The 26280-nt window shown below is 41.5% G+C and overlaps 1 protein-coding gene and 1 non-coding gene across 7 annotated transcripts in view; both read left to right on the top strand.

Moving 5' to 3' along the window:
• ITSN1 (intersectin 1) overlaps positions 1-26280 on the top strand; it is a 218185-nt gene that overhangs the window by 63351 nt on the left and 128554 nt on the right. For all 6 annotated transcript variants that reach the window (XR_007125739.1, XM_047720598.1, XM_047720608.1 and 3 more), the window contains exons 2-5: positions 8531-8590; positions 11144-11236; positions 12470-12533; positions 24076-24236. Coding sequence is in view for 5 of the 6 variants with exons in the window: in XM_047720598.1 (XP_047576554.1) it covers positions 8563-8590; positions 11144-11236; positions 12470-12533; positions 24076-24236 (346 nt within the window). In the remaining variant the exon portion in view is untranslated. The remainder of the gene's footprint in view (positions 1-8530; positions 8591-11143; positions 11237-12469; positions 12534-24075; positions 24237-26280) is intronic.
• On the top strand, positions 5048-5188 carry LOC125089540 (U4 spliceosomal RNA). The gene has a single exon (XR_007123972.1). It is a non-coding gene; the product is annotated as a U4 spliceosomal RNA (small nuclear RNA).

Below are 26280 nucleotides of genomic sequence, written 5' to 3'. Positions count from 1 at the left end.
CAAGAGTTGCAAGCTTTACAGACTGAGCCAGCCAGGTGCCCCTGGATTTATACCTAGGACTTCTACATTTTTTGGCACTACTGTAAATGGGATTGTCTATCTAATTTCACTGTCCAGTTATATATTTCCAGTATATGAGTATTCAGTTGATTTTTAATATGTTATTAACCTTTTATCTTGCAATTTTGCTACATCACTTTGCAAAACCAGAATTTGGTAAATTTACTTACTATATTTAGTGGATTCCTTGGAGTTTTCTGTAAGTAGGGTGAGTTTCATTTTGTTCTTTTCCAATCTTTTAGCTATTATTTTGCTGTTTTTCTTACCTTATTTCAATGGCCAGAACCTCCAGAACAATGTTGAATAGGAGTGGTAAAAGCAGATTTTCCTGCCTTTTGCCTATCTCTCAGAGAGATTTTTTTTTTTTTTTTTTTTAGATTTTATTTATTTACTTGACAAAGAGAGAAAGTGCACAAGTAGGGGGAGCAGCACAGGGAGAGGGAGAAGCATGTTCTCTGCTAAGCAGAGAGTCCACTGTGGGGCTCCCTCCCAGGACCCTGGGATCATGACCTGAGCCAAAGGCAGACGCTTAACCAACTAAGCCACCCAGATGCCCTAAAGGGAGAAATTCAGTCTTAATCCATTAACTAAGGTTAGTAGCTGTAGGTTTTCATAGATACCCTATGTCTGAGGAAGTTTCCTACTAATCCTGGTTATCTGTGAGTTTTTATCATTATTGGGTTTGAGTTTTTGTCAACCCCCCCCCCACATTTATGGAAATGATCTTATTGGGGTTTCTTGCTTTATTATTTTGATATGGTGAATTACATTAACTGATTATCAAATGGTAAGCAAATCTTATATTTCCGGGATTAAACCCTACTTGGTCATGTTTTACTATCCTTTTTGTATAGTATTAAGATCAAAGTTTTAGTATCTTCTGAAAGATTTTGGCATCTATATTCCTTAGGATCTTGTCTTCTAATTTTTTGGGAGGTAATATCTGTTGGTTATTAGCATTATTCTGGCTTCAAAACACGAGTTGGGCACTGATCCTCTGTTGTTTGAAAAAGTTTGCATAGCTTTTGTATTATTTTTTTTCCTTGAATGTTTGGTAGAATTCACCAGTGAAACCATCTGAGAATGCAGTTTTCTTTTTTGGGAAGGGTTCTTTTAATAAAACCAGTTCCTTGGGGCGCTTGGGTGGCTCATTGGGTTAAAGCCTCTGCCTTTGGCTCAGGTTATGATCCCAGGGTTCTGGGATCAAGCCCTGCATCGGGCTCTCTGCCGGAAAGGGAGCCTGCTTCCTCCTCTCTCTCTCTCTCTGCCTGCCTCTCTGCCTACGTGTGATCTCTGTCTGTCAAATAAATAAATAAAATCTTTAAAAAATAAAAATAAAATCAAATCAGTTCCCTTAATAAGCATAGGAATACATGGATATTCTATTTCTCCTTGAATCAATTTTGGTAAGTTTTATTTTCCAAGAAGTTTGTATATCCACATTGTCAAATTTGTTGGCATAAAGTTGTTTTTAGTATTTCTTACCATTTTAATATGTTTAGGATTAATGGTAATTCTGATCAGATTTGTGTTCTCTTTTAATTAATCTCAGAAAGGGCTTGTCTTTTTTTTTTTTTTTTTAAGTTTTTATCTATTTTGGGGAACCTGGGTAGTTCAGATGGCTAAGCTTCTGCCTTCTGCTCAGGTCATGATCTCCAGATCCTGGGATTGAACCCCGTGGGACTCCCAGCTCAGCAGGGAGTCTGCTTCTCTTTCTCCCTCTGCCTCTCCACTTGCTTGTCCTCTCTGTCTCTCTCTCTCTCAAATGAATAAAGATAATCCTGAAAAAAAATTATTATTTATTTATTTATCTATCTATTTATTTATTTATTTATGAGAGAGTGTGAGCACAAACAGGTGGGGGGCAGAGGGAGAAGCAGACTCCCCACTGAGCAGGGAGCACAAAGTGTAGCTCCATATCAGGACCCTGAAATCATGACCTGAGCTGAAGGCAGACACTTAGCCGACTGAGCCACCCAGGCACCCAGGGCTTGTCATTTTTTTTCCCCAAGGAACCAGATTTTGGTTTCATTGCTTTTTGTTCCCCTCTGCTATTATCTTCCTCAGTATTTAGACCATTAAAATTTAATGTCATTATTGGTATGTTAGAATTAGACCTGCCATTTTTTTGTTTTTTTTTGTCCTCTCTGTATTTTTTTCTCTTTTCCTGCCTTTTAAAAATTATTTCAGTAATTTTTAACATTCTGTTTTCATTTATCTATTCACTTTTTCACTATACTCGTTTTTTTTTTTTTAAAGATTTTATTTATTCATTTTACAGACAGAGATCACAAGTAGGCAGAGAGGCAGGCAGAGAGAGAGGAGGAAGCAGGCTCCCTGGTGAGCAGAGAGCACAATGTGGGGCTTGATCCCAGGACCCTGGGACCATGACCTGAGCCGAAGGCAGCGACTTTAACCCACTGAGCCACCCAGGCGCCCACTATATTTGTTTTTTATTTTTATTTTTCTAAGTAGTTGCTCCCGGGATTAAATATATTTACCTAACTTTCATAGTCTGCTTACAGGTTATATTATACTACTTCAAATAAAATACAGAAGGCTTGCACCTTGTAAGTCCCTTTACTCTTATGGCACAGACCTTTATATTAAAGGTTGTCATAGGTATTATATTTATGTATATTGAAAGCCCCACTGGACAGTGTTAACAATATTTGCTTTCAACAGTCTACATATCTTAAGGAGAATTATAGGAAAAATATAATTTTATATTTTATATTTACACAGATATTTACCATTTCTGTTCTTCTTCCTTCATGCTTGATGGTCTAAGTTTCTCTCTTAAATTCCCGTTTGATTCTTTTTAAACTAGTGTTTTCTTCTCCGCTGAGATCTTATGTATTTTCAGTCCTTTCATTTGTGTTTACCTTGACCTCCTGGAACATATGGATGATAACTGCTCTAAAAAGTCTTTATGATAATTTCAGTGTTTGTATCATCTAGGATTTGGGACCTGTTGATGACAGGTGTTCCTTTCTTTGAGAATTGGTGAGGTTTTCCTAGTTCTTTGTATGTCGAGTAATTTTGGATTACATCCTGGATACTGGGAATTTCATGTCTGGTTCTGTGTGCTGCGTTAATCCCCTACACAATGCTGGTGTTTCTTTTAGCAGGTCTTCATCCTGATTAGGTTCAAACTACAAGTTCTGTGTGCTGTCTGCACACAGAGGTTCCATTGTGAGATCAGTTTTCAAGACCTTTGCTGTGCTGCTTTTGTTTTGTCCCGCAGCTCAGGTGTGAGCCTGAGTCTTGTGGGAGTTCATTTATAGAATTACGTGATCCTTACTTACACTCTCCTGCCCGTAGAGGCCATTTTAATTAGTCCCTTTGCCCAGAAAGACTGGGTTTGTTTTTGTTTTTGTTTTTAAGATTTTATTTATTTATTTGATAGAGACAGAGACCATGAGAGAGGGAATACAAGCAGGGGGAGTGGGAGAGGGAGAAACAGGCTTCCTGCTGAGCAGGGAGCCTGATAGGGGCTCGAAGGGCTCAGTACTGGACCCTGGGATGATGACCTGGACCGAAGGCAGACACTTAACGACTGAGCCACCCAGGCTCCCCAACACTGGATTTCTGTCAGAGTTTTACTCTTTGCTCCTCTGCCTCACTCCACGTCTGGGCCCACCCTTGGGCCAGAGCTGCTAGTGAAAAGTGAACAAAAATGGGGGGAGCTTTTGACTCTCATCTAAAATCTGTCTACTTTTCTTTCTTACAGTCCTCAGGGAATTGCTTTTTAAAGTTTTTGCCCAGTTTTTACTTTTGAGTGGGACAGAGGGCCTGTAGTGGCCATATACTATTTTAGCCAAACTAGAACTCTGGCTTTTTTACATTTAGAAATCTTGCATATGTGGTATTTTCTTTCTTTTTTTTTGTTTTACAAATTCTTTTATTTTTTCAAATTACAGTAATAACATATAATCAGTATATTCAAAGTAGGAACAAAATACCTTGAACCAAGATGTTACCACTATGATTTGTCTGTGTAGCATAGAACTGAAAAGAAGGTGGGATTGCAAGGTTTGGCCCATTTGCTTCGTCTGTGTGTTACTACTTTTGTCTGGGGTTCCCTAGGAACTGAGCAGAACCTATTTGTGAATGGCATTTGAAGTCCCTGTGGTGAAAAGAAGTGTGTGGGGGACTATTCCAATATTCTTATCCTTCAAACAGCATTTAGGCTTTTGTGTTAATAAGTCTGGAAGGTACCTCATCTTCATACCTCCGTGGCTTAGTTTCTATGAGGTCCATTCCTTACCAATATCCAGCTGAGACCAGTGACAATTAAGGAACAGGAGAGGAAAGAGAGAGAAGGGCGTTAGTTCACAAGTGTGGGGCGTAGGCTGGGTTACCGTGCACCCCCTGGTCACTAATGGATGTCCGATGAAGGGGAAGCAGAGAGGGAGGTTAGAAGGGTCAGAAGACAAATTTTGTCTAACGTTGCTCCTAATAGGTGAACGCTTTTGCGGAAGAGGTTCACAGAGGGTGGGGAATTACTTCCTGAATTCTAGGAAGAATGGTGAACCGCAAATACTCTTAAATGCTTTGCAAGGAGCTGCTGATGATTAGTGTGCTTTGGAGCATAGGAGTTGTTCTGCTTTGCCAGACTGTGTGACTCTCTCAGAATAGCTGTAAAACATTTAAAGTGAGGTATATAATTACTATATCTACAGAAAAGTGACCATAGTCTATGTTTTCCTAGTTACGGTTTAGTATTGATGATGCTAATTTCTTAACCTGAATTGAGGAATATTTGATCTTTCTCTGTGGAATGGTTTCAGTAAAAGGAATTATTTGTTCTTTGAAGGTTAGTTCAAACACACCCTTAAAATTATTTTTTCTTGGGGCCTTTTAACTGTTAAATCTTTACATTTACATGTATTTCTTGATCTGTTAAATGTATTATACCTTTTTAAAAGATCATTGGGGAAATTCATAGGAAGATAGAAATACATCTATTTTTCTCTCGATTCTAAGCTTTGCACAGTGGCAGTATTGTAGCCAATGAGGTTTATCCGAGGTATGATTATTGCTATTTTCTCTCAATTCTCTGTTGTGTAGAATTATGCAGAACACTTCCCTAAGCAAAAATTCTGAAGAAAATATGAGCAAATTGGATGTGGTTATGTAGTAAAAGAATAACAGGCATATCTGAGTTGGGTTTATTACATAAATTCTAGGATAATTTGTATTAGGAACTATGTCACTATAGTCTGCTACTTAAAAATGAAATACATGACCATCTTACTAAATAGTCAAAGCCTCTGAACAAATTTAGCAGCCATTTCTAATGAAAATTTCAAGTCAGGGGCGCCTGGGTGGCTCAGTGGGTTAAGCCGCTGCCTTCGGCTCAGGTCATGATCTCAGGGTCCTGGGATCGAGCCCCCGGGCTCTCTGCTCAGCAGGGAGCCTGCTTCCTCCTCTCTCTCTGCCTGCCGCTCTGCCTACTTGTGATCTCTCTCTGTCAAATAAATAAATAAATAAAATCTTAAAAAAAATATTTAAAAAAAAAAAAAGAAAATTTCAAGTCAAATAAGAATAATAGGAAACTGCCTAAATGTCTTAAAAGGTATTTACCAAAACACAACAGCAAACATAATTATTCAGAACCTATTTCATTGGTTAGGAAATGCCAAAACCATCAGCATGACAGGGAAAATATAAAAGTTCCTGCAGTCCCAGCTATTAAATAGTTTAGCTTTATTGGTTTAGGCACATAATGTAAGCTTAAATTCTTCATTCCCAGAGAATGTAGATCTAGAAAACCGGAAAGACTCATCTGAGAGACTTAGCCCCAATAAGAAAGTGTAGTATAGTGGCTGGGTACCAAGAAGATCGATAAATTAATTTCTTTTCTTTATTTAGCAGTAAATAGTATAGGAGGAAAGTAGAACAGAACAGAATGTTTTCTTATGTTTTATTTGCCTTGCTATGGTTTGTTTGTTTTTTTTTTAAGATTTTATTTATTTATTTGACAGAGAGAGATCACAAGTAGGCAGAGAGGCAGGCAGAGAGAGAGAGAGAGATGGAAGCAGGCTCCCTGCTGAGCAGAGAGCCCCATGCAAGGGCTTGATCCCAGGACCCTGGGATAATGACCTGAGCTGAAGGCAGCGGCTTAACCCACTGAGCCACCCAGGTGCCTCTTGCCTTACTATGGTTTTAAAAATGAGAGCTTACTGCTTTTGTAAATTCAGCAAAAAACAGGTGTGATCTGTCTGTTTAAAGAGCATTATGAAGATTAAGTGAGATGAAACACATTAAAATTTTCTGGAAAATTATTGGGGCACTTCGGTGGCGCAGTCATTTGAGCATGTGACTCTCGATTTTGGCTCAGGTCATGATCTCAGGGTCCTGGGATGGAGCCCCGCATTGGACTCTCTGCTCAGCAGGGAGCCTGCTTCCCCCCTCTCTGCATGCCTCTCTGCCTACCTATAATCTCTCTATCAAATAAATAAAATCTTTAAATAAAAAAAGAATTTTCTGGAACCAAAGAGTGAATAGAATGGTAACTGAGTTCGGAGAAAAGTGCAACTTAGTGCCTACAGAGGGCTGATGAAGATGGAGGACAAGTCATCTGACCCCAGGAATGTCTTGACAGGCTTCAGGGTGTTTGGTGGCTGCCAAAGACAGAGGTCGGTTCTGCAGCTGAAATGGAAGTTCTTTAAAAATCTGTATCTAGGGGCACCTGGGTGTCTCAGTGGGTTAAAGCCTCTGCCTTCAGCTCAGGTCATGATCCCAGGGTACTGGGATCTAGCACCGCATTAGGCTCTCGGCTCAGTGGGGGGCCTGCTTCCCCCCCCCTCTTCCTGCCTTTCTGCCTACTTGTGATCTCTCTCTGTCAAATAAATAAATAAAATCTTAAAAAAAAAATCTGTATCCAGATCTTTGGGAATGTCTTCACCTGCATCCCCAGCAGAGAGGTGACTTCTTTAGTCCCGTTTTTCATAGACCCACAGAGGCTGCTGACCAGAAGGGTGAAGCTTGGGGCTGAAGATAAAGGGTGTACGTGCTAGCGTACGAATGGAAGTGTGGGCCACTTCATGTCTTCCTTTCTTTTCTGCCGCCCCCACCCCCCCGGCCAAAGCCAGCACCCTCCCTATACCCTTCTGTGTGGCAAACTGAACGGCTCCAGCGAAGAGACCTGTGCATACTGCCGTTTGGAGGTGTCCCAGTGAAATGTGACTGGGCACATCTGACCATCGCCCCATCTGTCAACAGACCTGGCACCCAGGCCCGCTTTTTTAGTGCCTTACTCTTAAATATGAAGGAGCAGCCAGGGATCACCAGAGAGAGGAGGAAAGCCTCAAACGTGAGAGAGAGACCCAAAACAAACAATCAGCCAACAAACAAAAAAGGAGACAAATGTAAGAACCAAGACAATGAAAGAGCAACATACTCCCTTCCCGCCCCCTTCCCAGGTTAATAAAAAACTCAGGAGAGTAAAAGATGTGTCATTAAAAGAAAGGACGGAGTAGTAGGACAGAAGAGTTGAGAACAAGGAAGAGCTCTTGGAAGTTTAAAAATAAAATAGCTGGGGGAAAAAAATCCATGGACAGGTTGGAATGTAAAATTGAAGAGTATTAGGGCAGGGGACTCTTACTTTAAAAAATCTAAGTGTCTAAATTGTTTCGTGTATGAATATTTAGTACTCATTTTTAACTGTAGGCATCTGCCATGTTGGTAAGCATAAGGATGGTACTCATTGTGGATTATTTTTGTTGGGGAAGATGCTGGGGTTGGTTTCACATCGGCTCTTCTTAAACAAATAATGCCTGGTGGGGATTTTGGAGCCTTGGGCTTGTGTCTGGTATTCTGGATGGGCGTTAGTGCAGTAGATGTTGTTTACAGCCTTTCGCAAAATTGGCAGTGTTTCTTGGGGGTAGAATGCAGGCTCTGGGGTTTGCTGGCCCTGCTCAAATCCAGCTCTGTTGCCAAATGTGTGGTATTGCTCGAATCACTTCACCTCTCTGATTCTCATTTTCTTGCTCCGTAATAAGGGCATGGAAATAACCCGTGCGTCTCACCTGTGTCATAGGGTTGTGACGATGAAGGGATAAGAGCTATAAAGCACCTAGGAGTGTGCAGTGTGTAGTACGTGCTCATTTAAAGAAGCCAGTGTTGAGACCACCAAGCAGATGGGCGGGTTGTGTAGATGGGGAGAAAGAGCGTGTATTTGAAGAGTAACAACCCACCAGTAGTGATGAAACAGGCTGTCCTGAGCCTCTTGTTTCAGGAGAGTCTCGCATCCACCTTCCCCAGGGCCCTTCCTTGGACCTGGCGCTAAGAAGCTGCAAAGAGTGAATGAATGAACCCCTTGGTCGTGACTCTGATGTGCAGTGCTGTCCCCCAGCGCTGGCACTGCTGCCAGTTCTGATTATTAAAGCCAGCGTGTTAGTGTGTTTATAAGTATATAGGAAATGAAGTTTTCAGAAACTTAAATGTTGTATTTCAATTACAGGCGTCGATCAGCAAGGTAAAAGTGACAGAACCATGGCTCAGTTTCCAACACCTTTTGGAGGTAAGTTTTCAAACATTTCTCTCTTTTAATGTATTTGAGACCTTTTTCTCCCCCCCCCCTTTTTTTTTAAAGGAGGCTCCATGCCCATTGACCCTGAGATCAAGAGTCACATGCTCTATCGGCTGAGCTAGCCAGGCGCCCTGAGACCCTATTTTTTGTTTTTTAAGATTTTATTTATTGAGGGGCACCCGGGTGGCTCAGTGGCTTAAAGCCTCTGCCTTCGGCTCAGGTCATGATCTCAGGGTCCTGGGATCAAGCCACCCGTCGGGCTCTCTGCTCGGTGGGGAGTCTGCTTTCCTTCCTCTCTCTCTGCCTGCCTCTCTGCCTACTTGTGATCTCTGTCTGTCAAATAAAATATTTTTAAAAAATTTTATTTATTTATTTGAGAGAAGGATAGCAAGAGAGAGCGGAGCAGGAGGGAGGGGCAGAGAGAAGCAGACTCCCCACAGAGCAGGACTCAGGACTCTGTCCCTGCACCCCAGGGTCACCACCTGAGCCCAAGGCAGATGCTTAACCCACTGAGCCAGCCAGGTGCCCCTCTGAACCCTATTTTTAATATTGTTTCTTCTGGATTCCTCGGAAGCAACTCCCGGGCATCATCTCATATCATCCACAAATATTTTAGCATGTGTTTCTGAATGATGTGAACGCTTTCAAAAACATAACTATGATACCATTGTCATACCTATAAAATTCATGATAATTCGTTAATGTCCTCCTCTATCAAGGCAGTGTTCGAATTTCCCTGATAGTCTTCAGACCTTTTTTTGTTATGGTTTGTTGGTTCCCATCAGGGTCCAGACCTTGCTCTCAGTTCACGTGCCCCCTCTGCCTTTCACTGTTTTCTCTTCACAGTTGTGTTCATCGAAGTAACTGGATCATTTATTCTGTACTTTTCCCAAAACCTGAACTGGAAGCAGGACATTTTTGTTTGTTTTACTTTATCTGCTTAAAACATATGAATCTGCATAAAATAGAGGTTTTTTTTTTTTTTTTTTTTTTAGGTTATATTCCCGATATTACAATGAAAGTGTTAAATATTAGTTTTGCTTACTGGCCCAGTTTTTTTGTTTTGTTTTGTTTAAAGAGAGGTTGCCGTTATTATGGCTTCCTTTTGGCAACTGTCTGACCAGTCATAAGGAGAGTGAGGCGTGAATCCCCACCGCTCTGATCACATCTGTTGAGGTCCCTGCGGATTTCCAGTACAGAACCCTCTAAACTCTTTTTTTGTCCCTCTTCTTAGTTACGGGGCAGGTTTGTGTTTTGTTGTGTTTTTGCTTTTTCTTCAGTTTATCGTTCCAGGGATGATTTCAACAAGGCAGGAGGAGTTCCAGGATTACAAGGCCTCTGAGTGAAGGGATCATATCTGTTTCAGTCACTACAGTGTCTCTGATGCCTGACACAGTGCCTGGCACATAGGAAGTGGCCAGTAATTATGTTTCCAGCGAATGACTGGATCCCACCCTTCCTGTCACTGTCCGACCAGACAACATAGAGAGGGGAGGTGTGACGTTAATACATTTTGCTTTTGTGCCAGTCACATTCATATTTTGTATGAACATACGTATTGCCTGTTCTCACCTTTTGGGAGCATCTGAACTTTTGACGGTCTTCCATCTATGTAAGCTAAAATTATTTTGAAGACACTGAGGAGACCTAGGACGAAAGTGAGGAGGATCTCAGAAGTGAAGGGGCATCTGGTCAGTCTTAGAGCTGAAACTGAAGGAGAACCCAAATCCCGTTCTCTTCAGTTTGCCTTTGTGTTTTTCCAGGATACCCGTTTTCAAATGCGTCTTTATTGAGGTATAGTTTACATAGCCATGAAATTCACCCATTTTAACTGTACAATGCAGTGACTTTTCGTAACTTTACAGAGTTGTGTAATCATCACTACAATCCAGTATTTCAATATTTTTGTCACTCCAAAAAGATTTTCATGGAACCATTTGCGATATAAATTATGAAACTTCGCTTTGTGCATAACGTTCTCGTGACATTTAAAACACCTGAAAATATAGTTTTAAATTGGTTTGTTGCTTGAGTTTATGTAAATAAATGACTGTTAACTTATGTCTTATACAGTCCTACTTGCTATAAGATTATAGGACAAGATTTAAAAAAAAAAAAAAAAGAATTTGTCCCAGTATCTTTCTTATTTTGGCCTGTTTTAATTTTCTAACTTGTATGCATAACTTCCAAGGATAAAGAGATGTTAATTAATGAGATTATTATTATTACTATTTTTAAAGATTTTATTTATTTGACAGACAGCGATCACATGTAGGCAGAGAGGCAGGCAGAGAGAGGAAGGGAAGCAGACTCCCTGCTGAGCAGAGAGCAGAGAGCCCGATGTGGGGCTCGATCCCAGGACCCTGGGATCATGACCTGAGCTGAAAGCAGAGGCTTTAACCCACTGAGCCACCCAGGTGCCCCAATTAACGAGATTATTGATAACATAATGGGAAAGAATCTGGAAGTACGAGGGAAATAGTGCATGTGAGCACTTTGGTATTCTTTTTGCAGTGAATAATTTGTCTTTTCTTTGGGTTCCAGGCAGCCTGGATATTTGGGCCATAACTGTAGAGGAAAGAGCGAAGCATGATCAACAGTTCCATAGTTTAAAGCCAATATCTGGATTTATTACTGGTAATTAGAATCCATATTTTTACATTTTTATTTATCATTAGTGCTTCTATCTGTGGAAAATCTATTATGCAAAGCTAAGGTGGGCACACATGACCCAGGGGACATCTGCCTTTGTCTTGGGGCTGTATTTTTTCAGTTGCTTTTTCTCTACTACATTCAAACCTGTTTGCACCCCTTTGTGGATGTCAAGCCACTTGTTTTGGGCGTATCACTGATGGGAATTGGTAAAGGTCAGTGAACCACATTCTCTTAAATAGTAAAGCAGTGTAAAATGCTTGTTTAATTTTGGTCTTGAACTGGTTTGGGAAATGTAAATAAATGAACAGATTCTGAATATTTAAAAACAACAACAACAACAACAGAATTCTCTTAGTGCTGTATCCCTAAAGTTCCTTTTGTACTTTGCTCTTTCTTCCTTCCTTCCTTTCTTTCTTTCTTTTTTTTTTTTCCTAAATATTTACTTATTTCTTTATTCATGTGCTCATGAGGGAGGGAGGGGGGAGGAGGAGAGAGTGGGACAAGCAGACTCTGTGCGGAGCCCGGAGCCTGACGTCGGGGCTGATCCCAGGACCCCGAGATCATGACCCCAGCTGAAACCAAGAGTCGGTTGCTGAACTGACTGAGCCCCCCAGGTGCCCCTGCTTTTCCTCTTATCTTTTCTGTTTGGTTATTCTTTCGGAGATAGCTTTAGGAAAAATGGGATCTAGATTTCCTGGGGACTTGTTTGTGTGTGTGTGTGTGTGTGTGTGTGTCTCACAGTTCTCTTTAAACTATTAATTCTTAATTGTTGATGTGACTCTTATAATCATTTTTACTTTTTCCCCATAAATGTACCAGAAGCACCAACCTTTTGACATTGTAGATAATAGGAGTCACAGGGAACTTAAAAAATGAGAAGAGTGGGTCATGGGTTTCTTGAGGATTCCTGTAGATGGGCTTTGTTGTATGTGTAGCTGTCCCATCTTACTTAATAGCCGATTAAAGTGAACAGTCTATGCCTACACTTATTAGGCCCTTTTTTTGAGATGAATTTTTAAAGTTTTAAGTTCTAAAGCCAGTGAACTCGTCAATCAGATGGATTCATTCTGCTCTTGCTTATAGACTTACCATTTGGCTTTTAGCGTATTTTTAAGTCAGTATTTGCAGAATTACTAGCCTCCTATTCTTGAAATTTTCCTGTAAGAAGGTATCTGTCAGCTGTTTTTTCTGAAACTTTTTCTATTTAATTTACAGGTGATCAAGCTAGAAACTTTTTTTTTCAGTCTGGGTTACCTCAACCTGTTTTAGCACAGATATGGTAAGTTGGAACGTCACAGAAGCAGAAGGAGGTAAAATAAAATATTCCAGTAAAATGGCTTCTTTAGATCTCGAAAGAAACGTAAATCTCTAGTCTGACATACTCTACGACTTCTTACCAGAGAATACTTCTGAAAAGTATCTTTTCCTATGGAACATTAAAAGAATAAAAGGAAAAGTGATGACGTTTGTAGGATAGCGCTGTCAAAAAACTGAATTTCCAGTGGAGAAATTTATATTTTGATATTTTCTCATGAATTTGTTCTAGCTTTATCCCCATTGTCCATACTCATCTGAATGTCCCACATTTCTTGCTCTATAGTGCAATGGTTCTCTGTCTTTTATGACCACAAGGTGAGGAAAATATTTGAGGGCCAGTAGTGAAACAGCCTTAACTTGTGTTTATGACAGTGTTGTACAAGGTCAGTGCATAATAAATACTGTTGAATTCCTTGATTAACTATCACCAATTAGCATTCAGTCCTTTGAAGGTACAGGACAGAAAGGGACAATAAAAAAGAGAGGCAAATATTTTGGATTTTAGGGTTATGACTTTGGTCATGCCATGCTGAGGTCTGTTGCAAGAAGTCCCGTTTTCCTCGCACCGCGCAGCCCTCGCAGTTCAGACTTCATTTCCAGGCTTTATGGGTGTTGTGGGGGTGGCTCGCTGTGTAGAGGAAAGACTTTTGTAGTCACTCACCTGTGTTTGAATCCCAGCTGCTCGACATTCGGTCTTCATCATTTGAGCATGTATTCATCCTCTCTGACCTCTGTTTTTTAATCTAGAAAATGGGCAGATATATTTTCCTAACAAGATTGTTGAAAAAATCAGTATATAAAGGACTGTATAAAAAACTGTAGTAAGGGGGGCGCCTGGGTGGCTCAGTGGGTTAAGCCGCTGCCTTCGGCTCAGGTCATGATCCCAGGTCCTGGGTTTGAGCCCCACATCGGGCTCTCTGCTCAGCAGGGAGCCTGCTTCCTCCTCTCTCTCTGCCTGCCTCTCTGCCTACTTGTGATTTCTCTCTGTCAAATAAATAAGTAAAATCTTTAAAAAAAAAAAAAAAACTGTAGTAAGGGACATAGTGTGGGGCCCAGCATGTAATAGACCCTCAAAACAAAGCAAAATGGTACCGCTGTCATCATCAGGGACTGGGGAGTCCCCATAACTAAATTGTCCAATTTATTATATTTATTTATATAATAAATATATATAACATATATTATATATAACATATATTATATATAATTATTATATAATTAAATTATAATTGCCTATCCCCTGAAATGATCAACCTTTCTTTTTTTTTTTTTTTTAAGATTTTATTTATTCATTTGACAGAGAGATAGATCACAGGGAGGCAGAGAGGCAGGGAGTGGGGGGGAAGCAGGCTCCCCACTGAGCAGAGAGCCTGATGCGGGGCTCCATCCCAGGACCCTGAAATCATGACCTGAGCTGAAGGCAGAGGCTTAACCCACTGAGTCATCCGGGTGCCCCATGATCGACCTTTCTTAACAGTATAATGGAAATTGATAAAGATTGACTAGTCCCTTGTGGCCTTCAAGCAGAGTCTGCAGAATGTGTTCCAAGCTTGATTACCAGTGTCATCAGTATGAAAATCATTTACTGTTTTCTGAAGAGCAAAACTCTCATGGGAAATATAGATATATTTGTATACAGATAAATTTGAATCGAAACTGAATGATACCAGACTCCTGTGCTTTTTTGGGTGTCTGCTTTATGTTCCTTTTCCTGGTTGTCAGCATATTGGCTGCCAGACCGTCTCTTCCAGTTAGCTGCTTCTGTGATGCCCTTCTAGCTCTTACTTCTGATCCACTTTGAGCTGGGAAAGGCACATAACCCAGGTTTTTGGAATTGCTTTTAAAATAAAGTTGTGGGATGGTTGGGGGACAGGGGAGCGAGAACTCATGCTCACGTGAGTATAGGGGCACTGACCTGGCAGTTAAGTGCCCGAGTTAAATTCGAGAGACACGTGACATCTGTGTTCACTGTAAGAAGCTTTCTTTTGCTTTGCGTTCTGGTATATGATTGTATTTCCCACCAGCAGTCAAGGTCACTCACTAGCACCTTCCTTTCGCAGGCATTACGTCTTCCCTTGAATTCTGCTTTTATGTCATATTCCCAGTTTATGAATATTCATTCGAGAAGCAGTTCTATGATGCATATCTGCTTCTGGAAAATCTCACTTTAACATTTATTCACTCAGCAGTGGAAAAATACTTATTGAATGTCTTCTGTGGGGCAGTGACTATTGTAGGTGCTGGGGATGCAGCAGTGAACAGAACAGACAAAATCCATGCTTTCATAGAAGTTACAGTCTGGTGAAAGGGTATAGGTAAGAGCAGTATAAAAATTGTCACATGATAATAAGTGTAATGGAAAAATAAAGTATCATCTAGTACATTTCACCTTTTTTTCCTCTAAAAAATTTTTTTTTGAGATTTTATTCATTTATTTGATAGAGAGATCACAAGTAGGCAGAGAAGCACTCAGAGAGAGGAGGAAGCAGGCTCCCTGCTGAGCAGAGAGCCCGATGTGCGGCTGGATCCCAGGACCCTGAGATCACGACCTGAGCCAAAGGCAGAGGCTTTAACCCACTGAGCCACGCAGGCGCCCCCAGAGTTAGGCTTTTTTGTTGTTTTTTAAAAGATTTTATTTATTTATTTGACAGAGAGAGATCACAAGTAGAGAAGCAGGCAGAGAGAGAGAGGGAAGCAGGCTCCCTGCTGAGCAGAGACCCTGATGTGGGGCTCAGTCCCAGGACCCTGAGATCATGACCTGAGCTGAAGGCAGCGGCTTAACCCACTGAGCCACCCAGGCGCCCCAGAGTTAGGCTTTTAAATGTATAAATAATAACAGCTGATCCAGTGAAATAGTTTTCACTCCCTGTCTCTGTGCTCATCTTGTGTTCTCTTACGGTTTTTCTGGTGGGGTCCCAGGGAAGGCCAGTGACCCTTTTGGTAGGAGAGTTGGGTTAGAGTCTGAAGGTTTGGGCAGTCTCTTTGTCAGTCATGTGGGGAAGAAGAAAGTACTGGATTGAGAGTTAGGGACTGTTATCGTCTCTATCTCTCTGAGCATTATTTTCCTTGGTGGGAATCCATGAGTGATAACATGTGTTTCACACCTGGACAGTTTTTGTTCCAGGAAGATGCTGTATTCCAGGTAGCTAGTTTGGGACATTGATCTGTCTCTCCCTTTTTTTAAGTGGGCTCCTATGCAGGGCTTGAAGTCATGACCCTGAGATCAAGACCCATGTAGAGATCAGGTGTTGGAAGCTTAACCAGGCTACGCCACCCAGGCTCCCCTAGTTTGAGAACTTTTAAACTGTAACCTACTGATTCTTTGGGACTGCTTATCTTTCCAGTCTGTTTTCTAGTTAATAACACAGGAAAACCTGAATTTCCAGAGGATGGAGTCAAGTCAGTGTGTGTAATGCCAAAGCGTAACAGTGACCAAAGATAGTATAACTTCCTAGAAATTGTCTTACTAATAAGGAACTGAAAGGAAACTGGCAAATATCCCGTATCCTTTCGGCAACTTCGGATACTTAACGTTGTTCCAACCTTGGCCTAATGTGCAGAGGGAAGAGAAGAAAGCGGAGGGGGGTGGACAGGAGCCTTGTGGGTCCAGGAAATAAAAAGAGGCTGAATGAAGAAGGCTTTGGCATCAGAGGCAGTGGGGGCCACAGAAATGGAGATTAGAGGCTTCTAAGGAGAGAAATGAGGGGAAGGGAGGCCCACTGGGGCATGGGCCCTGAGATAGAAGGCAGGATCCAGAGACATAAAGGCATATACGAGAACAGCTTGGTGATCTGTTCAAGGGTGGGGTATGGGTGAGGGCCACCAGCTGTATGACATCTAGTTTCTTAGGACACTTCTGTGCATATGGCGGAAGAACTTTCAGCCCTCAACGAGATCAATTTGCCAAATTCATCCCCCTCCCCAAAAAGGCATCCTGGACTCTTGTTCCCCACGCCTCCATCCCTCATCCCCTCCATCCTCAGTGCATGGCATCAGGCATCTGTCCAGCTGCTGGGAGCCACGCTTGGTTCCTCTCTTTTCCTCACCGTATGCCTTCAGCCCATCAACACATCTTTTGGTTCCATTTACAGACTTTCTGCCCATTCTGGCCATTTCTTTCTGTCTCCATTGCTACTGTCCACTGGAGTCTTTCTCACACTTCCCCCTTTAGATTTCTCTCTCTGTACATTTACATTGCCCAGACTCTCTTTGGAAAAAGTAAATCCATGATAAGCTCCCCGTTGAGAAGAAAACCCAAAGTCCTATCTAGGCTCCAAGTCCCAACCCGAGCTGACCCTCATCTATTTTCCTCTTCTCTTATTTTGTACCTCTCTCTTCCTCAATTTCTGTATCCCAGTTTCACTGACCTTCTCTCTGTTGAAATGCACCAGGTTCCTCCTTGCCTCTGGGGCATCGCACTTGGTATTTCCTCCTCCTGTAATCTGTAATGCAGCTTGCTGGCTGATTACCCTTCTGGTTTCAGAGAAGTACTTCCTGACCACTCATGCAGAGTAGTTCCCTCTGCCCACCTGCTCCTACCACAGGCTTCCCTTTTTTATTTGCTTTAGGCATCTCCTTTTTTGTGAATTGTGGACTTAATTCTATTTCTGAGTACGGCACACGTTAACAAGGTTCCAAAAGCCAACACTGTACCAAAATGGGAGCGCAGAGAGAAGTGTCACTCCCCATGCCAGCACTTTGACCTGTGCCCTGAATTAGTTTCTTATCATCCTTCTGGAAAAAACAGCAGCTTCATAATACCATAATAATATTTTAATTATTTCCTCTTCCTTCTTATTTTAAAGGTTACCGCCTTTAAATGTTCTTTTGTTCCTCACTTTTCTTACTTTACACATTCTGGAAATCCCTAGAGATGCCTTTCTCTGTTTTTTTTTTTTTTTCCTACAGTTACATAGTATTCATTGTAGAAGATAACACCTTAGTATATCGAGAGAAAGTGTGTGTGTGTTACAGTTACTTCTAATGTACCAATGAATGAACTAAAGCATAAATATTTTTATACTGTTGGTGTATCTTAAGAGTAAATTCCTATGAGTGCATTTGCTAGGTCCAAGAGTAAAGGCCTGGGTAGTTCTGTAGATGTTGCCAGATTTCCCTTCATTTGGAGTTTGAGCACTTTTTCGTACCTCCAATGCATGAGAGGGATACGTGGTTTGTTTTTCCCCTTAAGGTATCAGCATACCTGTGGTCCCCTTCTCATCTCAGCCCTGCCTGTTGCTATGTATGTGTGCTATATATTTAAGATTAGCTTGTTTTTAAGAGTCATAAACAGCTATTGTTTGACCTAAGCTTGTTTTTTGCATATGTATTTTTTCTGCTTTGGAAGTTTTGTGAATTTAATTTTCGGATTCCTAGGCTTTTAGTTCATCTTTCAGGGGGATTATTAGAAATGAGTATATGTAGATGGAAGATGAAAGTGGATGGCGGAGCTGAGGTGTTTTTTTTTTGGCAGAGAAACCTCCAGAAATAGAATTTCAGGTCCTCCAGAGTTCCAGCTTTTTTACTGGGGAAAGGAGGTGGGGGAAAATGCTGAGCTTTGTAGAAATAACTACTGTGTTTGCATAAAGCCCTTTGAGTTATCACTACCAGTGAGTCCCAACACTTACATTCTGTTAGTTGAAGAGAAAAAGGTTTTAAGAAAAAAATCACGCAAGATTCTCAAAAAAAAAAAAAAAAATGTGGGATTTTGGTGGGTGGCTTAAAGTCAAGCACCAGGAACTTGAGAGTTACAGGTCTCCTCTCCTCTCCCACTGAGGTATTCAGTGGAAGGCTTTTAGAAACATGACATCCTTCTAATTCAACTCTTAGGGTACTGGTCTCTTCTCCTCCAACTAGTCGTTATCCCATATTGGATATTTGTTTATCCTTAGAAAAATGTGTTTGGGGGCTGCGATGTTGGGGATAGGGAGTGAGAATCTCTCTGCTTGATTTTTTTTTTTTTTTTAAGCGTGCATGTTGATGTTGATTGTTGGCAAGTTTTTATTTTCCCTGAGAACCATCTAATGTAGCTGAGTATCTTTTTAGAAAAACTTAACAAAAGAAGGAAGGTTGATCCTCTCATTTTACTTATTTAACTTCCTTTATAAAACCTGAAAGATAGGGGGTGCCTGGGTGGCTTAGTGGGTTAAGCCTCTGCCTTCGGCTCGGGTCATGATCCCAGGGTCCTGGGATCGAGCCCCACATCGGGCTCTCTGCTCTGCAGGGAGCCTGCTTCCTCCTCTCTCTCTCTCTGCCTGCCTCTCTGCCTACTTGTGATCTCTGTCTGTCAAATAAATAAAATCTTTAAAAAAAAAAAACCTGAAAGATAGTTACAAAAATAAGACAGCCAGAGACAGTCTCAATTATGAATATAGATGCAAAAATCAAAACAAAATGTTAGCAAATAGAATTTCACAATATATTTAAAATTATGACCAACTTGAGTTTATGCCATGAGTGCAAGTTTGGTTGCAGAATTAAGGCATTCTCTCAGTATTATAGCAACAGATAAAAGGAAGTGTGATCTGATCAGCAGATGCTGAGTAGCCATTTGATGTTAAAAAAATAATACACACACACACACACCCCATACCTAATATGTAGAAAGGAAACTTTTTAAATATGTCAGGTTACTTTCTAAAGATCGTTACCAAAATTTACTCTAAACAGTGAAACACTACAGCCCTTTCACTGAAACCCAGAACTTAGCAGGATGCTCACACATTCAATGATGTCTTACACTCAGTAAGACCAACCAAAAAAAAAGGAAGTGTATAAATATTGGAAACGAAAGTTAACTCTTTTTTGCTAGTTATGCAATAGTATAGTTAGCTATAACCTAAGCGACTGTAGGTTAAAAAAATAATATTTATAGAAGTTTGGTAAGATAGCTGATTCTAGCATAAATGATTATTGAAAGCAAAATTTTTCTGTGTTGGAAGTAAGCACCGAAATACAGAAGCGGGCAAGTGTTCCATTTAAAATAGTGATGGGATGATAAAACTCCTAAGAACACATTTAATAAGAAAAGTAACTGGGGCGCCTAGGTGGCTCAGTCAGTTATAAGCGTCTGACTCTTGGTTTCGGATCAGTTCATGATCTCAGGGTTGTGGGATCGATCTCTGCATGGGACTGTGGGCTCAGTGTAGAGCCTGCTTGAGATTCTCTCTCTCCTGTCTCCGTCCCTTCCCCTGTTTGCGTTCTCTCTCTCAATCAATCAATCAATCAATCAATAAAATCTTTTTAAAAATTACAAAAAGTGGGGCGCCTGAGTGGCTCAGTGGGTTAAGCCGCTGCCTTCGGCTCAGGTCATGATCTCAGGGTCCTGGGATTGAGCCCCGCATCGGGCTCTCTGCTCGGCAGGGAGCCTGTTTCCTCCTCTCTCTCTGCCTGCCTCTCTGCCTGCTTGTGATCTCTCTCTGTCAAATAAATAAATAAATAAAATCTTTAAAAATTACAAAAAGTAATTGCTTACGTAAAAAAGTGATCTATCCTTTTTATTTTATTTTTTTAAAGATTTTTAAATTTTATTTTATTTATTTATTTGACAGAGAGAGAGAGAGATCACAGGTAGGCAGAGCAGCAGGCAGAGAGAGAGGGGAAAGCAGGCTCCCTGCTGAGCAGAGAGCTGGATGCATCCCAGGACCCTGAGATCATGACGTGAACCGAAGGCAGAGGCTTAACCCACTGAGCCACCCAGGCGCCCCTGATCAGTCCTTTTTAAAAACATATTTAGGGGTGCCTGGGTGGCTCAGTTGGTTAACCAACTGCCTTACGCTCAGGTCATGATCCTGGAGTCCCAGGATCGAGTCCCACATCAGGCTCCCTGCTCAGCAGGGAGTCTGCTTCTCCCGCTAACCTCTCTCCTCTCATGCTCTCTCTCTCATTCTCTCTCTCTCTCAAATAAATAAATAAAATCTTTAAAAAAAAACCATATTTATTACTCATTTATTTTAGAGAGAGACAGAGAGAGAGTGTGTGGAGGAGCAGGGACAGAGGGAGATTGAGAGAGAAAATCTCAAGCAGTCTCCTTGCTACGTGGGGAGTCCCACACGGGGCTCCATCCCATGACCCTGAGATCGTGACCTGAGCCAAAATCAAGAGTCTGGTGCTTAATTGACAGTTAAGTGACTTACCCACCCAGGTACCCCCAAAGTGATCTAATCTTATTAAAGGAAATGTTTGTAAATTTGAATAGATGGACATGCTGTTGTCTTTGGTGGGCTCTTTAATGCAGTGGCAGCTTGGTTCCCAGTAGGGTTGTTTGTAGAATAGATCAATGATCTTAAAATTCATAGGGAAGAAAACAAACATCTGTGAATAGCCAAACAAAATCTTTTTTTTTCAGATTTTATTTATTTGTTTATTTGGGAGAGACAGAGTGAGAGAGTAGAGAGCGAGTGGAGGGAGGACCAGAGGGAGAAGGACAAGCAGACGCTGTGCTGAGTGGGGACCCCAGCATGGCGCGTCATCCCACAACCCTGAGATCATGATCTGAGCCAAAATCCAGAGTCGGCCACTTAACCGACTGAGCCACCCAGGCACCGCAAGAAAGGAAAAGTCTTCCCAGATACCAGACTGTACCACGGAGCGAGTATGATCAGATCACTGTCATATTGAACTGGGAATTGTTAATCCAGAAATAGGTCACTTCATCTGAACACTTACTATACAGCAAAAATATTTTTTAGTTCCATGAGAAGAGGCTGGATTAGTTCATAAGAGTTGCATTATGTTAGTTTCAAGCGTGTAACAGTGCCTGACATTTATGAGTCTGTTACCGTTTAATTTTGTTTGTTCAGTTTGTTTTTTGGATTCCACGTGTAAGTGAAATCATATGGTATAAAAACAGAATTTCTTACAGTAACGATATTACGCACAGACCAATGATAAATTTTAAAAACTCAACAATTGAGGGATAAAATTGACAGCAAAGACGTCACATATAGCAATCTCTTATAAGCTGACAAGAAAAAGACACGTAGTCCCTCAGAAAACTTACTAACAAAGGATATGAATGATGAGTTCATGTACGAATTCAGGTGACCAAGATCCACGTGCAGAATGACCCTCAGGCTCTCGGCAGGTGAGTGGAATTCGGACTCCACTGGTGGGGTTTGCTGAAGGGGATCACAGACTATAGGAGAGCCGAGGTCTGCTCCCACCTGAGGCATAAACTTGGCTTCTGTAGCCCATCTCCCACTTTGATGACTTTTTCTTACTTTTTTTTTTTTTTTAAAGATTTTATTTATTTATTTGACAGCCCAAGCAGGGGGAGCAGCAGGCAGAGGCAGAGGGAGAGGGAGAAGCAGGCTTCCCACTGAGCAGGGAGCCCAATGCGGGGCTCGATCCCAGGACCCTGAGATCATGATCTGAGCCAAAGCCACACGGTTTACCAACTGAGCCACCCCGGCATCCCTTTTTTTTTACTTCCCAAAAGAGTGTTGACTCTTAACAACTTTTAGAGATTTTTAATCTTTACTGTATGTCATTCTTTTCATTGTGTTTTATGTTTTCATTCCTTGAGTTAACTCCAGCAATATAGGATAATTTTGTAAAACTTAATTGTCTTTTTTGTACACTTATGTAGATGTGGATCATTTAAAAGATGGCTAGTGGTGGCAATTTAATTGGGAGTAGCTGTTCTTATCATTTGTTTTTTAAATAAAGTAGATCACTTTTTAAAAAATAAATCATCTTTACATCTTTATTTTTATTCATTTATTTTTTTCTTTTGAAGGATTTTATTCATCTATTTGACAGCAAGAGAGATCACAAGTAGACAGAGAGGCGGATGGGGTGGGGGAAGCAGGCTCCCTGGTGAACAGAGAGCCCAATGCTGGACAGATCCCAGGACCCTCAGATCCTGACCCCAGCTGAAGGCAGAGGCTTAACCCCACTGAGCCACCCAGGTGCCCTCTTAACATTTTTAATATCTAGACTAAAAGAAATGAAATCTGGATGAAATTTTTTTTTTAAAGATTTTATGTATTTATTTGAGAGAGAGAGGTACAGATAGCAAGAGAGCATGAACAGGGAGGAGAGGGAGAAGCAGGCTTCCTGGTGAGCAGGGAGCGCAGGACCTGAGCCAAAGGCAGACACTTACTTAACTGACTGAGCCACCCAGGCACCTGAAGGGATGAACATTTTTCAGGCAGAAGAGTTGAAAAATGAAGCAAGATGAAACCAGAGAGGGAGACAAACCATAAGAGACTTTTAATCTTAGGAAACAAATTGAGGTCTCCTGGAAGGGAGCCGGGGGTGGGGGAATGGAGTGGCTGGGTGACAGACATTGGGGAGGGTATGTGTTGTGGTGAATGGTGGGTGTTGTCTAAGACTGATGATCACAGATCTGTACCCCCAAATCAAATGATACATTATGTGTTAATTTTAAGAATTGTCAAAATGCCTAGTTGTGGTTTGCATGAAAGTCGTTTCCACTTGCAAAAACCTTTTTTGCTTATTAAGCTTATTCGAGAGAATATGCATTGAAGCTCGTTGCACCGAAACTGAACATAGCGCTGTCAAATCTACTAAAATTAAATTTAAAAATAAAAAATAAAAATGAAATCCTGGGGAGGAAAACACTCATTGCAAATTACACTTGACCATTTCTGAGTTCTATTTTTAAAAAAATTTTATTTATTTATTTGACAGAGAAAGACACACAGAGAGAGGGAACACAAGCAGGGGGAGTGGGAGAGGGAGAAGCAGGCTTCCCGCTGAGCAGGGAGCCCGATGTGGGCCTCAGTCCCAGGATCCTGGGATCATGACCTGAGCCAAAGGCAGACGGTTAATGACTGAGCAACCCAGGCGCCCCCCTGAGCCATTTTTAAATGTGTAAGCTCATTTAATTAATTTTCGCAGCTTTAAAGGTTGTAGAACTATATCGTAGCATAGTCTCCATGGGAAGGTTGGTAGAACACCACAGAGGAGTTGGTGCTGTCTAGATGAGTATCTGTAGAAATAAACTCTCTTTTCTGACCTTTTTCCCCCTAACGTCTTTTTAGGGGAAACGTGGGGCATGAACTCATGACCCTGAGCCAGCCAGGTGCCCCTTCCCCTAACATCTTTATTATGACATAATTTACACTACAAAATTCACCCTTTTAAATGTATAATTCACTGGTTTTTAGTGTGTTCACAGAGTTGTGCAATCATGGCCACTATCCAATTCTAGAACATTTTCCCCACCTCAAAAAGAATCCCATATTGATATCCAAAGTACATATCCTGGCATTCAGACTGAAAATTACCTCCTGTTTCCTATAAGTAAAGCATAACACAGTAGAAAGTATTTTACTTTTATACAAAGCCTTGCCAGTATTCCCAGGTTACTCCCTGTAGCTTGGTAAACAAGTTTTGGTTCCATTTGGTCTGCTTGGTTTTCTTCTCTTTTGTTTGCCCCAGGATGAAGGGAGCTGACTGGTGTGGGTGGGAAGGGTGGTTTAGGAAAGGCCCTTTTATGGTCAGAGTCATTCTTCGCCCTCAATGTTGGTTTGCAGGGCACTAGCTGATATGAACAATGATGGACGAATGGATCAAGTCGAGTTTTCCATAGCTATGAAACTCATCAAACTCAAGCTGCAAGGATATCAACTCCCTTCCTCACTTCCCCCTGTCATGAAACAGCAACCCGTTGCTATTTCTAGCACACCAGCCTTTGGTAAGTCTGAAATGGACTTGGTTCCTATATTTCATTGTAGACCTTAAAAATACTTTTTCCTCTTTTTCCCCTTTGCTCTGTGTAGCCTTGTGGTATTCTAGGAGGCAGTTCTGTCCGAAAAATGATGGTCCTGGTCCTGTGCAGGGAGATAGTGCTGGAGGAGAAGACCATGTTCACATTCGAACGCTAGCAAGTGTTAAATAACAGAAGTTCACCTGAGTAGATTTGAAGTTGTAATTGGTTTTATTAAGCGGCTCCTGAATGGGGCAGCATCCTGTGGAGCCAGTAGAGGGGAGCTCAGAGAGGTTTTTGAAGTGGAAGGTTTTACAGGTGGGAGGGGCAAGAAAGTTGTTAGTAAAAGAAAAGAAAGGATTGTACCTGGCCCCATCATTTTCCCTGGAGGGGAAGGTAGGGGGTGGGGGCGGTCTTATCAGGTCAATTACCTCATCTTCCTTTGGGGGATGGAGAGGGCGGATGGGACAGCTGACCTCACTGGTCCTGATCTGAAAATTCATGACCCACTGCCTAAGGCCTTGTTGCTGGGAGAGGTTGACTCTGCCATTAGTTTGGTATTAAATCCCAGGTTTGGTGACTTGGTCTGAGTGACACCATTTGGTTCCTGTGGTTTTCTTTTTAACAGGTGCTAGTAAACAAAATGAAAGCAAAGGTTCAGACTGTTGGGGCAAAAGACATACCCTTGCGGTCTACCACTGCATTTTCTTTTCATTGCCCTTACTACATCTTTGACCCTTGACAATGCAACATGCTTCCTTTTGGCTTTCTGTTTTCCAGAACCTCTTCATTTTCCCCGGCACACAAACAGCTCCTTTGGATAATGGTATCTCGCAATATATTTTTAAATTCATAGTATTGAGACAACTGGCCCCATTAAATTCTTCCTTGGAACAAAATAAGCAGGACGAAATAAACAGTATCTCAGCTAAAAACACAGATCCATAAAAAGATGCCTTTTAGCCAGGTGTTTTTCTTAAAAACTAATCAGGAATTAATTGACTAAGATCACCAAGAGTTCTGATTTCTTCTGTTCTCACCCTAGACTTTAAAGATTACAGAATCAGATCTAATATCTGATTCATGAGAAAGTTCTTAGACAGTTTTAACAAAACACAGGAGTTGTGGCTAGAGTTTCCCTTCCTTCCTCCTGATAGATCAGATGACAGGTGATAGGTGAAGTAGGTTTGGAAGGGGGCAGCCCGTAGCAGTGCAGGTTGTCTCTGATATAATTAATGATAAGCTGAGATAAAGACATACTGTGGTTTTACTGAATAGATTTACTCTTAAAAACAAACTGTGCATTGCCTTTGTTTTGGTGACGTTTAATCACAAGACTTTTGGTCATAAAGGGAAGGGTGCAGGTTTGGGGTCAGGCAAGGATCCTGGTGATCCAAGAGAAAAAAAGAGAAACTCAGGAAATCACACATGAGCAAAAGCTAGGAAGAGCGGAGGTGAAGAGGACGGATTGTCCTCTCCACGGGACCAGGGCCCTGGCTGGCCTTGTCCATTGTGTGTTCGCAGCCCGCAGCCCTTAGCCGGCCAGTTTATCTAAGTGCAGATGGTTCTGAATTCCCTGAAGGTCCCTGTAGCCAACCTTTGGTCAGGACCCGTGGGTTAAAACAGCTAAAGGGTATTTGGTTTTCTTTAGGCTTCCCTTCCCGTGCTGCAGAAGATACCTCAGGGGGGACAGAGAGTCGAATAACCTGCTGCATCCCATTTCCTCTTTTTCCCTCAAACCCGGGGGTCAGTGATTCTCCCTCTAACATTTAATATGTCTTCTTTTACTCCATTCTGCAGCAGGACTTTCAACTCTAGAGTCACTTGCTGCTTTATTTCCATGAGGTTGTGGCCTCGCCTGCCCAAGGGGTTTACTGCCACTTAAGTAAGCTGCCCCTTCCTCCAAGGGAGCCTGGAATTTCCTTTTTTTTTTTTTTTTTTAAAGATTTTATTTATTTATTAGACAGAGATCACAAGTAGGCAAAGAGGCAGGCAGAGAGAGAGGAGGAAGCAGGCTCTCCGCGGAACAGAG

The sequence above is a fragment of the Lutra lutra genome, chromosome 1 (genome assembly GCF_902655055.1).
Source record: "Lutra lutra chromosome 1, mLutLut1.2, whole genome shotgun sequence".
Taxonomy (NCBI): Eukaryota; Metazoa; Chordata; class Mammalia; order Carnivora; family Mustelidae; genus Lutra; species Lutra lutra.
This window is presented reverse-complemented; position numbering and strand designations above follow the sequence as displayed.